Below are 18,745 nucleotides of genomic sequence, written 5' to 3'. Positions count from 1 at the left end.
TAGAACCTGTGGTTACTCTGGTTGCTATATCACTACTGTGTCTGTTAATGTTAAAGCGGCACGGAGAGGAACCATCCTACTCAGTTGGGTCCCCAATATCCAACACACTCAAGATAAAGAGAAAACAGACGATCCTTTAGATCTAATGGAGCAAAGATTTTACTCAGTTCATGTATATAATAAATCTCATTTTTTTTACATCATGCTGCTGTTATTAAGGTAAGAGTTTTTTTTTTTTAATTCAGAATAGAGGCAGCTATTTAAAAAAAGGCCAGTTAATGAGTATTTGCATTAAAAAGGTATTCAATTCACTTTTTCTTAAAATGCAAGCAGTGTAAGAATCTAAATTGACTATGTAAGGTTGCAATCACCTTTACAGCAGATTTCAGACTTCAGACTAGAAGACAATCAGGTGTCCCTGCACATGTAAAGACAAATAATATGGTGATAAGGAAAGAAAGCTCATTACTGCTGCAATACTGTCCATTCACAGACTAGCTGTCACCAACCTGGCTCTTCTGTCTGGTACCTATGTCAGGAATGGATCTACTTCAGTGAAACAGAAAGGTACAATAGTTCCCCTAGATGTATTTCAGTGTATATATCTGTATTCAGGAATTTAAACTTTGAATTCAATACTGATAAGTTTTTATGTTTTGTAAATTAAGCATTTTAAGTAAAGACATTTTTGTAAGCTAAAATATAAAAGCAGATAAAACAAAACACCTTAGTAATAGTCTTCAGTCCCTCGCCAGTATAAGCAAAACTTCCTATCCTACAGTGTACTAGTATAATTTATATAGTACATTGTATATTTACCAATGGTTTACCAAGAAATTCATCCAGCATTTACCCATTTTGTGACCAAGACTTTCTATTCTCCCTATTTATCACAGTGTCTACCCCCATACCATTGTTAAACAGGATTCACCTGTCAGAAATGGCATCAAATAGAATTTGCCAAACATCTGTTTTTAATGTGCTATTCATTCTATTGATTGTTTAGTCAATGTAAATTGTTCACTGAACAGAGTCATTCTTAGTTTTTGCTTTATTTGTTTAGATTTTTTAGCTTATGGACAGTTTTGAACCTGTGATTTGAATGAAGGTTCAGCACTTCCATGCTTTTTGTATGCGCCATGTGTTTAATTACATGTTCCCTTGAGTACAGGTGGACAGTTTAGGGGTCAGTGGGACCTATAAATCAGCTCACTGAGGAGGGGACCACCACCGATTTGTAGGTGAAACATAAGCCACTCTTTTTGCTGGTATCTCCTGGACCTGAGTCAACACCAAGCTAGGGAGATTTGGAAGTGAGCTGACTTCATCATAGCAGAAGGCTACACACTTTATGTGATTTATCAGCACTAGATGTAGACTGGTGACTTTTTTTTAATGCAGATTCAGGACCATGGAAGATTAAGATGATAACCATAGAAGGAACTTGTGAAAGCAAAGTAAAATAAACTTCATCTTATATAATACCAAACATGTACTCTGAACCATTAAAACCACCTCCTAGGGTTTATATAGTACTGTCCTAGGGCCATTAAATATAAGGATGTTCAGCACAGCCACAAGAGCCTAACTGCATGAGAGTCTGGAGGCTCCTGGATGAGATTCCGGTACAAAACAGCAGGATTTATAGCTGCCTGATCCATGAAGTGTTATGACTGTTTCAATGCCCCAAGCTCAGAGAAGGCGCTGGGTATGACAAATAGCATAAAGGAAAAAACATTTGAAATGTGTTCTTTCCTAAAGACTTTGTCTATATTCTGTATTTCTTGCATAAAACCCATAACCCTCATATGAACCAACTACCTGAACCTTTTTTTTAAGACAATAGAATACAGTGCATTGTGTCATGGTCTGTCTAAGGTTTGTGTTGCTTGCATGTACAATTTAGGTCAGCGTGTAACCTTCATGCTTCTCTGAGTTTATCCCAGCAAGAAAACCAGCCTTGCAGGTACATAGGACATAACAATGTTTGGCAGCCGCTCTTGGTGTAGTAACTCCTACAGTGCAGAATAGAGCAGCGGTTAAGCTTTCAGTAAAAACAGGAGACAATGTAACATTAACTAGACAGGAGATAGTAAAGGGAATTGATTTTATTTCAGCATTTCATGGCAGGTCAGGTGAAAACATTGCATCAGTGTGTTGGACCTTATGTGCTCATCTTGTGTATGAAATCCTAGCCTCTTCCAGCAAGGTTAGAAGGAACCATGAACCTGACAGCTGAAGGACTTATTACTAATAGTTCCTTGATCTCCGTTAGGCTGCATTATACTCTTGGGAGATGGAGTGTTTGTGAATGTTGTCTCACAGGGGGGATAAAAACACACGGGTATAATATGTGGGAATAGAAGGCAGATTTCTCTGATCTTCTTACATATTGACTATCCCAAAGGGACTCATTTTGAGAAACCATTATGAAATTGTGTTAGCTAGCTTTTTCACTTAACATTTTAAACTGTATTTTTATTTTTGTGATGTTGCCCTTTTTATGTATGCTTTTCTGTATTTTTTAAAAACTATATACTGTATGTGCAAATGTTTGGCTATCACACCCCCTACCTGGTCACAGCCTCCCACATTTGAATTCAGGTGTTTCTAGGACTTTGGTAATGCTGCCACATACAAAGACATGTTAGACAATTATGGGCTTACAAACTTGGGATCTTAGTTTGGGGAAGGCCTTTTTCTGTCCCCATAGAACAATGAAGGCCAAATCGCATGATATAGGGGGCATCAGATGTTGATGCTGATGTTATCAAAGGGCCACACATAACATTCAGTAGTGCTACACAAAGCTGTCAGAGACTGTAGACATGAAACTAGACATCGTTAAAGACCACGTAAATGCTATGAGATGACCAGAGATTACAGACATGCTATGGTATGGTTTAGGAGACTGGCGACCCATTATATGAGACCGGTAGAGATCTATTATTCCCTCTTTCACAAATCAGTGTTTCCAAATTTACGCTCTTTCAGACCATTAAAAGAATTATGTCACATCCAATATGTCTCTAAGCTAAATCCATTATATCATCCCAGAGGGAAAAAAATAAATAAATATTGGGCAGCACAGAAAAAGTTAGGTCATATGAAGTGAAGCAAGTTATTTATGCATTGTAAAATAGTTTGAAAAATATTTTCTTTCACTGGCTTGCTAAGGTGCTAGGTCATAGGTGTATGTTAGGCAAGGGCTCTAAGGGCTGCTTAATAAGAACCCTGACAGATCAACAATATCTGGCCCATAGGGAACCAGAAATTTGCAACAGTCTTCTGTACATGCATGGACATTCCAATTCAGTTGAGAGGCTGTTTGACCTAATGATAAATGGGATCTCAGTAGGACAAGGGCCACACAATATGGATGTTCTAGCATTCTGGACAGGTGGGTATAAGAATCCTGGAGCAATCAAGCAAACTTTTACATTCTGCAAATCCTAGTGTTCAGGAAACATGGTTAAAGTGGGTGTAAGTCTAAAGCCGCATACACACGTGCAATTTTTGCCGTTGGAAAGAATCTTTCCAACAATAAGAACCGCACGATGCATGAACAAGTGCTGTACATACAGCACCGTTCTGCTCTATGGAGAGGGGAGGGGGAGAGTGGCGGAGCGGCACCCTGGTGCCCGATCTCCCCCTTCCTTTGCATTAGGATCGCTCGTCGTTCATCGTTCGTGGATCCGCCAGGACGGATCCACGGACGATGAAGGACGTGGGCTGTACACATGCCAGATTCTCACCTGATATCCGTCCGAAGCCGATTATCGGGCGTGAAAATTTTGACGTGTGTACGTAGTTTAAGTCACAAATTAGGTGTGGTTGGCATGGCTAATCAGTAAGGTATCAAATCCTTCCTGTTCTCTATGTTAACCTCCAGCAATAACTTCAGCAACTGTCAGGGTCAGCAATAACCTCCATTCCCACAATGTAGATAGAATAACATTGGAAGTTTACTGTGGTCACCACTGGATGTTACTGGTCTTCTTTTTGATGGTCAGTACACTAGGAACAAGTCTTAACTGATGTCACATATCACTTCATTTTTATGTGCCCCCAGATTGCTTTATTATGGTAGCAATTGGTACTGTGCCATGGACTTCACCTTTCCACCCCTAGATCCCCTCAGTATCCTTGACTAATACAAAAGTTTAGGACATCCAATCAATGCAAGATGCCATGTACTCATGAATGGAAAAGGAGTCATTATGGTAATCTGTATTTACATATAAATGATGCATTTTCTCTGCATAAATAAGAACAGGAATGGAAAAAGACCCTAGGTACAATCTAATTGGGCTAGTGGGCTAAAGACATCTGGGACTGGCAAGTATTTTACAATAATTACAAATTCAGAAAATGTGAATTTTTACTTTTAATAAGCCAACATGGAAAGATTTATCATAAACATTAGCGGTTGTTATTGATAATTAAAAGATGTAGTGTAATAAATATAGTATACATTTTGTAATAATTATATTCCATGCCTAAAATGACATGACATTTCATGATTACAATGAGATTACTAATTCCCAAAATTCCATAAAACATTCTTATGCCATTCCTGATGTACTATTTATAAGAAGCAGGAGATGGCAGTATTGTTTTACCTTATTCTTTTCTTTCTGAGTAGAATAAAATGTTTGTTCTAAATAGGTTTATTAGTGAAGTTTTAACTTTTTAACAACTTTTCAAGTGCAGCCCCCACGGCTTCTTTTCACACATGTATAAGATGTCAGTAGAATATAAAGTAGGAATTATATTAACGTGCAGGAATAGGGAATGGTGCTCTGGTATGTTTTAAAGCAGAAATTCCTAATTTTACTATCTATATCAATAGTATTTTACTATTAAACACTAGTTTATAAAAACTACTTATATTTAGAATGTTTGGTGATGTTTGCTCACTTAAAGTTCCTTTTGACACAGGCTGTCTATCATTTTGGGATTATAATTACTGTGCTGGAGAGAACGACAATTTCCAAAAATAACAAAATGTTGATATTAAATATACTTTTATTCCTAAAGCTAGGTTCAGACCTGCATTGCCAGACACCAGGTCACTCGCTACTGCAACACTGGTTTGTGAAGAAACAAAATCTGCAGATTTCACAGCAGTACTGAATTGCTCACTGCCGTTCCCATTCATTCACTTTTGGTCTGCCGTGGGTCGCTACTTGTAATATCTTCCCGAAGGCAGCTGTTCAATGGTATGAGGAAGCAGTAACTGCGCCACAATCTTATTTCCAGTCTGAACATAGCCTAAGAGCAGCTTTCTTGCTTTGTGCAACCAAATATGTGAATGTCTTGAAATGCGCTCAGCAAATCTGACAGTGGCAACCCAATGTGGGGAGGGCTCAGATGGTTTGCTAAAGGTAATGTACAGTCTGTTCGAAAAAAAACTGATGCTTGATCAATCTATCAAAAGAACATTATTCAGAAATGTCCATTTATTGCCCTGAGCAAAGCAAAGAACACTCCTTATCAACATTAGCCTGTCTGAGCAGAGGGTGGAATTTGTGGCAGTTCAGGGTGGGTAATGGGTGCATGGTGGTCCTGGCAGATGAGAAATTGATATCAGGGAGATGACATTCTTTACCTGGGCGTACACCCAATGACCAATTTATGGCCAACTTATGAGTTGGCCAACTGAGCATAGTTACATAGTTAGTCAGGTTGAAAAAAAACAAAAATACATTAAGATCAACCACTAGGGAAATAAACATACTACAAACCAGCATATCCCCGATAAAACCATCTATACAACCAGTTGTCAAAAAGGAAGACAGAGTGTTTGCATTGTTAGTGCTGACAGTTATGGCTAATGTATGACTCACCTGTAAAAGGACCTTCATTTGGCAAACTCCCTTGTGAAATCTGTCAGAATGTATTCATTATTTTTTCAAATTCCCTCTGAAGAATACGGTTCTTTAACCCTAGATCTTATCACTAGAACCAACATTTTTAAATCTCTTATAACAAAATTGCAAAGTTTTTTGTTATAAAGAGAAATCAAACAGAAGCATTGTTATTCTGGGGACCAGGAAGTCTTAGATGCACATGTGGTTTTGAATGCACAAAATTAATGTCCAACTCCAATAAATAGTTTTTAGGCAACTACAGCAACATTATCCTTTAGGGGCAAAGACTCGAGGTTGCTGTAAAATAATAGGGAGCTGTCTGGAATTGATTACTAATGTAACAAAGGCAAACCCCATTCTTAGACCACCAAAGGATGGTTTGCATTTCTGTATGAGGCCGGAGTGCCATACTTTCTGCCTTTTTGTATTATAGTATTAGAGAAATACAGCATCTTTACTGTCACCAAAAAACCATAAAGCATTAAAAAGCAGGAGCAGATCATTCTGACATACTTCCAAGCTGTTATATTTGCTTTCTGTTCTCGAGATCCACGAGTATATAACGAGATCCACCAGTATATAGCAAAGTAACTGAATGCAACTTCTTGCTGAGCCCAAATCCAGGTCATCCAGCCTGGTGTGAGCAAGTGGATGTCTGGGGACTTTTTTCTTCTGTAAAGTAACATTACCTGAGCTTTGCACTGTTAACCCTCATGTCTTGTCACAGCTAATAGGTTTTAAATTCAAGTGTCTCTGCGCAATAGATGCCTTGACTCTGATTTCAGATCACGCATACAAGAACTGAGTCATGCACCAATTGCTCCCACCTGCTATGCTATTTTATCAAGGAGAGCACAGCAAAAATACTTGGCACTCTTCTGTCCATTTACTGAGACATTATTGGTAAAGGTGTTAGAACTTTTTATGGTCTGTACACAAAGACAGGCAACTGATGAAAATTCTCCCATGCCAAAAATCACAGAGCTGATTGTTTCCACCTATTGATAGAGTGTGACAAATAATTACAGTATAAATGGAGTCCGAACACTGTGTAATATTTTTTTAAGAGTTAACATCAGAAAAATGAAACATTTAATATCTGCAAAACAATACAACCTTTTAGGTTAATTGTTCTAACCACCAGTCCAGTTTGAAAACCAGAACCTCAATGGTTTTGATCTATTGTAACTTTTTTGAATGTTAATTTAATTTTTTGAATGGCTTCACAACTGGTACTTATTGATCTTATATTTTAAGTATAAAAATTCTTTTTTTACAAGTAAGCATTCACTGCAAGCAACTTGCATACTATAGTTGCTAAACTTTCTAAAAGAATATCCCAGCAGTTGCTGTTTACTTTTAGACTCTCCCTTATCTAATTGAAAATTCTCAAAATCTTTTGAATTAAAGGGGAAAGCATTCAAGTCCCTCTATGTGTCCTAAAAAGAAGATCAAACAATAGTTTATTTACTACAAAAGATGATGGGGACATGAATTAATTGCAGTGACTACTGACTGCAAGTGGTAAAGATTTTATAGTTATAATAAATAGTTTTTATTTTAATAATCTTTGTTTTATATTTTCAGCCCTAAACCTAAATGATAAATAAAATATATACCAATAAATCAAATGCATAAATCACATTAGTGTTTTGGTACCATTTCCTCTGAATAGCACCCCAATGCACCTCCCAAATGCCCATGTGTTGCAGTGCTGCACATTACAAGACACTCACAAATATACATTTTCAGCAGAAAATAGTGCATATAGCTTTTTTGTGGATATACATAACAATTTAAATGATAAGGCTGTCCTAATGCAATCATAACTCAAATAGTGCACCAACATTTTTCATTTTCACAATTACAATGTGTTGAAGAATTGAAAGAACAGAAGAGACGTCATATAAAAATATCTATAGGCCATAGATGTGCAGCAGTGCACAGTAGGTGGCAGGTGCAGTAAGGGGCAAGCAGATCTAAGTTGGCATTATCTGTAATATACCCCTCAGTACCTTTCCTCATCTATTGGTAATGTTGTACCAAACATGCATGGATGATGCACCAGTGTCCACCAGATGTGTCCCTCCTCTTTGTGGTGCATTATTTACTATGTTCTCTTGGTTTATTGTTGGCTATATAATACAATTTGCATATTGCATGAAATGAATATGCTATTGCTTTCCTTTGTAGTGCTCCATCTCTAAGGCAGAAACTTGTTTCATGTTTGTACAACAATCATAATACTCATTTTTTAGGGACCAGATGATGCACAAATCTGGTCACCATTCATTTTCTATAGACATCAGTCCAATCCATACTAATGCTCTGACTTCTCATGGATTTGAGTGCTTCATTAACATGCCATGTTTTTTAGCTTCATCCTTGTCATATACAAAACGCTTTCTTGTATTTATCCTCTTGCCATCCGGTCCTTTTTATGCAGTTTTTGTCTATTATTATGTTTATGTGGTGTACTTTTATTTAGCTATGTTCCTTTTTTGCCTGCTTTCAGCCTCTCACTTGTTTTCTGTTATTTTTTACTTTTGTGCAATAGATCATTCACAACAAACGGAATTCCTATTTATTTATGTGTTTGAGCCATCACTTGGTCTAATTTCCCTCAAAAAAGAATTAGTTCTGATGCTTTCTACTAGGCAGTAATAACAGATAACTATGGTGTAATATACCAGATTATTTCATCATTTATTCATGGCTGTATTGACAGAGGAACTTGTCCTATAATGTTCATTGTCTGTAATATGACTCTACTTTACTAAAATTTTACTTATAATGAGGGCATGAGGGGTCAAGTGGAAAAAGCTAGTAACCTAAAATTGCAGCTAGTAGAAAGTGCTATACAAATGCTTTCACACCTAGACGATTGATGCTTGGCTCTTGATAATGGATGGCACTTGGGAACTGGTGAGAAAGCATGAAAAGAATGCAGTATGCCATGTAACACAAGCCGGAAACAAGTAGTGTAAGTGACTGCAATGTTAATTAAAGTTTAAAATAACTCTTTTTTCCCCCCGAAACAATAGGGAGGTTATACAGCCAATATCAGGACTTATATCCAGAGGAGGAAGTGCAGTATCCTGGATATTTGGATATCAGTGTTTAATTATCTTTTCTTTAGAAAAATAATTTTCCCCTATAGAATAAATTTCATCCTTGAAGACTGAGATTACAGGATGATCTAAAGGAAACATCAAAGTATAAAGATTATAAAAATACATTTTTGTATTCCCTTTATTTTGTTTCAATCATTTAAGTACAGGCAAGCTGTTTAGTAAAATTAGCGAGTGATGTCACTTAGTATGATACATTACAATGTGGGATTTATTTTATTTATAAATCTTTAATTTCCTCTTAAGGTAAAAAAAAACTGATGATGAATTTAGGTTGAAGTGAAAATGTTGTTAGTTGAATTACTGAATCTTTGATTAAATGAATTACCTGTATGACACTAATATACCGGTAATATGCTTATAATTAGGCTTCAATGGCTTACCGGATGTTAAATGCTATGATAAGTTCACAATCTCTGCATGCACGTTCTGCAGCTTTTTGACATAATTCTACCACTATAGGTCATTGTCTCTCACCTCCTTAGGAAGAAGAGCTGCAGTGATCCATAAAGATCAGCCATCCTGACACATAGCAGCCTTAAACCCCAGCCTCCATGTCTTTCTAAGCTGGAAGCAGGAGTGTACTTTTTATAGAACCAGATATGGACAGGTCACTCGAAGCTGCAGATTCACACACTTATTCCTTGGCTTTTTTTCGCTTCATTTACAACATTACTTTATTCCAAATTATGTAAAAATAAAACTCAATAATTTGTCACGTTCATAAAAATTACACCCTCCCCTTCCCCTATTAAAAGGCTTGGTTTCTGTGAAAAAAATTAGACCACAATAATCCATTTCCAAACTTTTCCCAACTTTAATTGGGGCCCATAAGAACACCATCCCCACGGTGAAGCATGGTGGTGGCATTATCATGCTTGGGGGTTGAATTTCTTCAGCTGAACTAAGGCTTTAGTTAAGGTCAAGGGAATTATGAACAGTTCCAAATACCAGTCACTTTTGGCCCAAAACTGTAAGCCATCTGCTAGAACACTGAAGATGAAGAGGAATTTCACCTTTTATCATGACCCCAAGCATAAATCCAAATCAACCAAAGAATGCATTTACCAGAAGAAAAATAAAGTTTTGGAATAGCCCAGCCAGAGCCCAGACCTTAAAGCGTACCTAAACTCAGAATTTTCACTTTACATAAAAGAATAGAGAACCCCAGAGAAAAAGGCGCAGCACCACCCCCTAAATCTCGGCCGCCTAGGCGGTTGAAAATGAATGGAGCACAAAGCCTTCCATTATACCTACGTCAGGCATCCCGGGAGGCTCTTGGGCGCTCCTTCTGCGCATGCCTGAACATCTTGGGCATGCGAAGAAGGAGCCTTTTTGCTCAAAGAGAAAAATTTGCTGATCTCACGCATGTGCAGTTAGATCGGCAAATTTTTTTTCATCCTACAACACGTGATCTGGCACCTAGGTCGGGTGACGTAGGTTGAAGAACCCGGAGGAGAAGACGAAGATGGTGGGGCCCCGGAGGGCCGGCTCTGGGATGGATGCCGGGAGGACGGGAGACCCTATGCCGGACACCCCCAGGGTGATCCGACTGCCTTGCAGGATAGAAGGTAAGTGTATTTGAGTTTTGAGTATAGTTACTCTTTAAGAGGATTGTGTAGTAGGACCGTCTGTCAGATATGGAGCACTTTTGCAAGAGTGGGCAAATACTGCCATGTCAAGATTTGCCTTGCTGATAGACTCCAACCCAAGAAGATTGAATGGTGTATATAAATTAAAAGATGCTTTAACAAACTATTAGTAAGGGGTGTGCAACCAGCTTATTGTATGTTTTTTATTTTTTGGATTTTTCCACCTAATGGGTTTGTTTGGTTTTGACTTGCACACGTTATAGGTTACAATTAAGGTGGAAAAAGCTTGGAAATGATTTATTGTAGCATTTTAACAGATTTAACACATTTTATCTGCTGTATACATACTAACTAACTAAAGTTAATAAGAAACTCTGTTGTTCTCTTTAGAAGGAAACATGGAAATAGAGTTATTTCAATCTTTCCATATATATATTTATATTTTTATATATATATATTTATAGCCAAGGATTCCTAGAACTCTGTGGGTTAGCCATTGAAAGAGCAAATTAGAGCTGTGTGCATTGAGTCGCAATTTGCAATTTGTCTGATTGAAACCTCAAATTCAGCCATCTGGTAATGAAGGAGTCACCACTCTGTTGACTCATCAAATTCTGTAATCAATCCTCTTTAAATGCTTTGAAAAAGAGACCACCTGCAGAATGGATAATAGACAACCTATAAGTATAAAACATTTTACAATTACAGTAACAAACACACAAAAGCACTATAGATTTCATTTAACACAGTTTTGTATTTGTTAATATTAATTTTGAAGCCTGTAACAGAAATTGAACTACCTAAAAGATTTGCCTGCATAGATAGGGTATAAATATAGGGTATAAATACCTACCTCTCCTGATGTAGTTGCTGTTCGCAATTCCTCCTCTGTTAATGAAAGATAGCTCTCTGAAGTCTAAGAGGAGGCCAACACTTTTAGTCATCTATATATCCCACCACGTTAAGTTATTAATCCTGCTAAACCCCAACATCATATAGGAAAAAAGTCACATAGAGGGGATTCAGAAGATGTGCACTCCCACAAATGTCTGTTTTCTAGAGGAAAATGTTTTCTTAACCAATCAGCATTTGGTGACTAGTAGATCAGGAAAGTTTGCAGGCTTAAAACTCTTATTTTGCAGGTAAATTGTTTTGCTACATTTTTTGCATGACAAATTATTTGTAAAAAACAAAAAACAAAATTTGTTACCTACCTTTCCTAAACTACCTATACACTCTTGCACTTTACCAACCAGACTAGGAGAAAAAAATGAGTTGCAGATTGGGCTCCATACATTATAGAAAACCCTGCATTATATCTTATTAGTGACCCAACACCAGCTGTAACTAATACCCAAAAGTATACAATTCTACAGTCAAAAATGACAGCGCTGCTATATCTACAATTTAGTCAACATCAACTCTGCGATAATGTGTGCATTCTGATGACTTAAATGCAAAAAATATATGTTATCAGTAAAGTGCTTTAAACATCAAACTACTTCAAAGTCCAAAAAAAGTACAGGTAGTCCCTGAGTAGACATACGGACGACTCCTAGGTACTAACTGCTTCCCTGCTCATTGGTGTGCAAGAAGGAGGCTTGATAAGGGGAGGAGGGGTAGTTTGCATAACTTACAGAAGAAATCTTTTGTTAAACACAGCTGTGACTGAGCTACATCTTGTTACATCTTGTAACTCTTTAATAACCAAGGCAAACTCTGCAGCTGTTACATTTTGCATATCAAAGAACAGTTTGCTCCGGTTTTTTAAGAATGTCCTTTAAGAATGTTTTTTGCTTTGTTTTTAATTAACTCACAGTGGGATTTTATACAGTACATATTGAGACAAACATCTGTGCTAATTGCATTTATTAAAATAATGTACCTGTTCTGACTTCAACATAAGAACAATCCTACAGTCCCTATCTCGTATGTAACCCAGGGACTACCTGTAAATGTGCAACCAAGTCCAAGTGCGAACATTTCTCTTGTGCAAATCCAGCTTCAGTATTTAATATTCGTATTTACTTCCACACATACGGTACATCCTTCATTTTGCTTGACTGTTTGTATAGTCATCGTGTGTATTACCACTTCCCCCACTATGGGGAAACTTCCTAAAAATCAATTATCCTTTATAAACATAAACAGGCCACATATCACTTGTCCACATGGCCTATTCATTTTCTTTATAGTAAAGTCCTTCATCTTCCATTTAAATGCTCTCCCAGATCACAACATAAAGAAAAGACCATGATTACATGGCATAGAACCCATTTTTTTTAAAAAAAACTAAACATTAAACACTTAAAAAAATAAACACGAAATGCATTATTCAATGTCTACCGTTCTTGGTCATTCTATATTCATTAGCCCATTCAATAAGGTTGTGCTTTTTTGTAGTGCACATGCTGTCCAGAAAAAAGAGTAGTGATGACTCTTCGGTTTGCTGGAGCTGCATCATTGGCCAGTCTGAGATTTGTATAACATGGAGCCTAGTGTTTGTGCACTCCTACGGTCTTGTAACAGATTTGTAAATGTACTTTTTTTTTGGTACTTGATGGAACTCAGTCTCAGATATCACTGCCATTTCCCATCCCCATTGATGATCAAAAGCCAAAAATGTGCAGTGCTACACCTAATGTAAAAAATCAGTACGGTCTCCTATAATATGATCACTACAAACACTATGATATAGTGATCACATGCAAGCTGGAGGTTTCATTAAAATAATAAGCCTTTGACCTGCAGTTGGCCCTGCACCTGTTGCAGCAGCCCTGAGTTGGCAGTATGCATCAGTTTATTAATGTAACTTGTTAGAGTCAATAACAGTAATAAAGAAGTACACCTATTAATTTCTGTTTTGGTTTACAGATTTTCATTGGGTTTTGATCTATCTACAGGTATGGTAAATAAATATATATATATATATATATATATATATATATATATATATATATATATATTATAGGCTGTACTTTTTCATATGACTGTATAGTGATCTGAACAGGTAATTTAATTTTCCATACATAATAAGTACAAGTGATGTCTTACTGCAATCATCATAAAGTGCTGACAAGCGTTATCAGAAGGATTCAGCTAAACATCTTGCATTACCTTCTCAAAAAAGCATATCCCTTACAAAATTGAAATTTAGCTCTGCAGAGACAGATTTAATTAGTTTTGTCTTAGCAGTAAATTCATCCATAGGCTTTTGAGGTTTGAGACTGCTTATAAAGAGATCAGCAATGCAAGTGTTGCTTATTATCTTAGCTCCCTTGAAATCTCTGTTAATGATATTAAAAAGATAAAAAATAATGCCACTTTAGTTTCAAAGTAAATTGGTTTATGTGGCTTGTTTGCTTTGAAGCTCAATTTTAATAAGCACTGTCTAAAATATTGTTTGGAACTGACAAAATTGTTTTTCTTTTAGGTTTTATGAGAGATATATACTAAAAGGCTGTGCAAAAATCAGTATTGAGCGCAATAATTAACATTAATCAGCTATTATAAATTACAAAATGGATCTGTATGGTCTTTAAGGGAATGTTGTTAATGTCCCTTAAGAAGTCCTCGGTTTTCTCAGGTTCTTCTGGGCATTTCCCAGTAAAGACAGGAACGAAGGAACACAGTGAGAGATACTGGAAGGCCTGCATAACTGGGGGGGACAGGGAGCAGACAGTAAAAGGTTAATAGGATAGGGTGGGGTTAAGTAGAGGTAGTGATGGGGGAACGGATAAGTTAACTAAGAAAAAATAGGGTTTAAAGTTTTATAAAGAGAGGGAACAATAGGGGTGGTTTATTGTTTTGTGGAACAGAGCAAAAGGAAAGTTTTCCCACGTGCTCGCCCGTATGTTTGGGGACATGGTTTTCTGACGGCGGCGAGATCCTTGAGGGGCGTTGGTCCTTGGTAGTGGTATCAGTGGGTGGGAGATCTATCCTTGGTGTGGATTCTCCTGAATCTGGTAGTGAAAAAGCCGTATTTAGGATGTTTTGGGGTGGGGTTGCGAGTAATCGTGATATCGTTCCCGAGCTGGGGTAAGGTTGAGGCTGGGAGCTTCGATCATGTTTGCGCAGATCCAGATAGTGGGGGGAGGCCCTCGGACTGGTAATCAAATAAAGAGGTTCAGGGTTTGGTTATATTACCGCTTAATTTATGTTCTGGTTTGTTAATGTTATTTAAATTTGTTATAACAGGCCTACGTTCCAATTAAAACTATTGGTGTTGTGTGATAATTCTGTGGGGTTAAACAGGTTGGGTGGAATACCAAGTGTGGTTTCTTTGCACCTGCCACAGTCGAGAGAGCAAGACAATGTGCATAGGGTGGTGCAGTCCTAGAGATCTTGGTAAAAAAATACCCAGATCTTCCTGGATAAAAAGGCCCCTTGGTCTTTCCCCAACTAGTTTATAAATGAGAAGATGCAAGGCACAGGATTGTAACAGCAGCAGCTTTTCCCTGGAATCATTGAAGAGCCTACTCCCTATACTTGAAAAGAAGAATAAGAATCTACAGTTTACTGTCCAGCTTGGCATAGGTTCCATAGAATGGGACCATTACTAAACGTGAAAGTCTGTTCTGTTAATACTGATCACTACTAGCATGCACCAAAATTTCAATATAATGTGAAAAAGGAAGGGAACTGATATTACATGCAGATATGGAGAAAAGCAAGCAGGTTTAGAAGGCCCAGATAAAGAGGGTGAGTGGAGTGATGGTGTGCTGTTCATTGTGACAGAAGAAGCAAAGAGTAGTTCAAGAGTTTAGGAGAGCAATATTGTAAATTGTTGGGTCCAGAAAATAAGAAATCCCAGTTTTATTAAGTAGCTTGCTATATAGAATTCCTGAACAATGGGATATAGAATATTTTAGCCTTGAGAGAAGTTAGTGCCAGATCCCAGCAGTCAATTGGTTAATTCATACCTAATGGATTCACTTGCACATTGTATCAAGGGACCATTTGGGGTTGCACTAAATGTGTTGCTACATGTGATCATTGTGCACAGTTGACTTCTTCCTAAATAATTAAGTTATCTAAATGTAGTTTATGGTCAACAGTCAATGTTTCATGAAGATGCATGAATAATTAAGACCAAACTGTCCAGTGCTGCAGTCATGCAGTCTACTGGCATACACTTGGGAAGAGCTGTACAAAAGGAAACTTACTCCATTGGGCACTCAAATGCAAGTTGCTCCAAGCCTCAAAGATTGGAAAGGGGGAACCTGCCCACACAAACCCACCTGTTTTGCACCTTATCTGAAGCCTTGACCTTGTGTTCCTTCAACTACAATATCATGTACCAACCCCAATGTCTTATTGTGTTCAACTCTTCCAATTTTTTTTATGGCAATGGAATGCCCAACTCAACAGGCCCAGTTGCCTTTCATGAACTACCACTAATATCTCATAGCATTACTGGGAGGGGAACTAAATAGCCAGTGTTAATATCATGGTTAAGCAAAGACTTGAAATCATGATGGAAACAGAAAGCTGGGTTTTTGGAGCATTGCAAATTGCAAAACTGTTCACAATACATTTAACTACAAAATATACAAGATCTTTCCATCCCCATCTATCTCAACAAGAAACACTGGATAAACAAATGCAAGTGGGCTGCACAACTTTAAAATAAAGATAGTTTATTTGAACTTTAAAAGTCATCTGTTACAAACTCACATATACATTTTAATAAACCTGGAAATAAAGTCCCATTCTTTAGAACATAGAAGTTCAAATCCCCTGAGATTCAGCAGTTTTGGGTTCCTGGGAAGAGCCTTTCATTGTCTTCTTAGGCAAAAGAACAGCTTGGATATTGGGCAAGACTCCCCCATCTGCAATGGTGACACCACCAAACAGCTTGGCCAGTTCCTCATCATTCCTGACAGCCAGTTGGATGTGTCTTGGCAAGATGCGGGATTTCTTGTTGTCTCTGGCTGCATTTCCTGACAGCTCCAGGACCTCAGCACACAGGTATTCCAGAACAGCTGCCAAATAGATTCCAGCTCCAGAGCCAATTCTTTCAGCATAGTTTCCCTTCCTCAGGAAGCGGTGGATACGGCCCACTGGGAACTGGAGACCTGCCTTAACGGACCTGGAGGACTTGTTAGCAGCAGCAGGCTTTGGGAGCTTCTTGCCACGACCAGACATTCTGACAAACTGGGAGCATACAAATGAGGACAAATTAGTATAAGTTACTGGGAAAGATCTGTCAAAAATTTTAGAGACTACACATCCTAAGTGACTGCATACACACAACATGCTTTTGAAAAGGCAGCTCTTCCTTAACCAAAAATAATTACCAATCCTACAGGAAGATATTTTGAAAGATAAGCCTAGTATTAGCTGCACATGACAGGCCATGTTAATGTGGAGGAATACATATTGCAATGTAGTGTGGGGTCATTTTTAAATACCTAGAATTTACTAGGTTTCAGCAATAGCAAATCCTAGCCTTTTTTTAAAGGAATTGGGTCCTTAAGGCAAAATTTTAAGTTCATTAAAACTGCCTGACATACAACTAATGCAAATAATTTGGGGTACATTTTTAGACATTAGCTGCTAAATAGGCAAAAAAAAAAAAAAAAGATTTTAAGTCCTTCAGTAGAATAGGGAAGGGGTACAATAGCTCCAAGATCATTTAGAGTAGTAATCCTTCTTTGCACAGCAATTCAAATATCCTACTTGGGACAGCTGCAGACAATTAAGTGACTCTAGACCAATGCATAGAGTGCAAGAGAAAACATAAGTTTCACTCCCCTACATTTAAAATTGATGTTCTAGTGGCATACCAGGAATGCAGCAATGAATACTTGGGGCATGATGTCTAAAATACATTCAGTGCTCAAAGGGCTCAGGGACACAGTCCCATACAGCTCAATGGTACAGCCCCACATCAGGTGCAAGCAATCCCAAAATCGCAACTGCACCAACAATCCATAAGTTCTAAACCAAGGTTCGAACAAAACCAGTCCACAAATACATTTATACAAAAACCTATTGTTTAAGCATGGAGAGTTGAAATTCCACCCCCACAAAGCTATGACAAGTGATGGGGAACCATTCCTATGTTAAAATCATTTACCCCATGTACATATTGCACTAGATAGTAGTTATAGACTGTTTAAAGCAGTTGCCATTTTGGTTTAAACTTGTCCAACAGAGATTTTAGTCAGAGTAGGTCTTCCCATATACTGGGTCAGGAGCACTTTGCAAGACATAACTACAGAGATACTCTTGGTAGGCGCACTACAAGCCATCATAAGCAAAGTATGTAAGCATTCACTTATTACAGTTTGAGTCAATGTTTTAAATTTACCAGTACATCCACTCCACTTTTTGCAGGGAAAGTGGAGCCTTTCTGCAAAGATCAAATATATAATAAACTATATCCCAAATTTCACACATTTTTAGTAGATTTAATGTAGCTCTCAATCCCCACTACAGATTGAAATCCTGGTTGTAGTAGGAAATAACTTCAGACTAGGTATCACAACAGCACCACTACAGTGGAATACTTTGCTTGTATCACACAATTTAAATATGATCTATTACATTGCAATTTCAAAAATTCATTTAGGAAAGAAAACATTCATAAAGCCCTAGGCTGATGCATACACTTGTGATAAATAATACAAAGTATTGGGGGTTACAATACACACCTGACCTGCTGCTTCCAATAACTTCCCAGAACAAAAGCCCACACAAGTCTGCTCTAACTTACCAGCTCACCACTGATTTTTATACCATGCTAATTGAAGCCAATGCAACACATGAGAGATTGGGAGCACGGATCAAGCAAATTAGCAGCAATATTAGACACAAATCAGCTGTTTTTCTTTCAGCAAAGCCAATGAGAAATATTTTGTGTATTTACTAGCCCTGAAATCCCAGGAAGCTCCAAACAAAGCACAATTAAAAAGTGGTCTGGATTAGGTGTTATTTTGTCACAATGCTAATTTAGTGCAGCAAGGGGAAGAAATTGATACATTTCATATAAATCCACTGTTCAAATGCATATTGATTGTTGAAACTGCGTGTAGTCATGTGTGGTTTTCTGTGATTGTTTTCTGTCTAATCAATTTGTTTTTAAAATGGAGTGATGTACACGGGGTCATTTAGGGTCAATAATCAACAAACCTCTCATTTATCA

General features: G+C 37.6%; 1 protein-coding gene across 1 annotated transcript; it reads right to left on the bottom strand.

Moving 5' to 3' along the window:
- Positions 1 to 16,218: 16,218 nt before the first annotated feature.
- On the bottom strand, positions 16,219 to 18,311 carry LOC140322723 (histone H2A-like). Its single transcript, XM_072399301.1, has 2 exons — positions 18,255 to 18,311; positions 16,219 to 16,752 (listed from the first exon to the last, which is right to left on the bottom strand). Exon 2 carries the CDS (start codon positions 16,741 to 16,743, stop codon positions 16,327 to 16,329), a length of 417 nt encoding a protein of 138 aa, XP_072255402.1. The 5' UTR covers positions 16,744 to 16,752; positions 18,255 to 18,311; the 3' UTR covers positions 16,219 to 16,326.
- Between the last annotated feature and the right edge of the window lie 434 nt (positions 18,312 to 18,745).

Source organism: Pyxicephalus adspersus, chromosome 1 (assembly GCF_032062135.1).
Source record: "Pyxicephalus adspersus chromosome 1, UCB_Pads_2.0, whole genome shotgun sequence".
Taxonomy (NCBI): domain Eukaryota; kingdom Metazoa; phylum Chordata; class Amphibia; order Anura; family Pyxicephalidae; genus Pyxicephalus; species Pyxicephalus adspersus.
The sequence above is the reverse complement of the archived record's forward strand: the minus strand, read 5'-3'. Positions and strand labels throughout refer to the sequence as shown.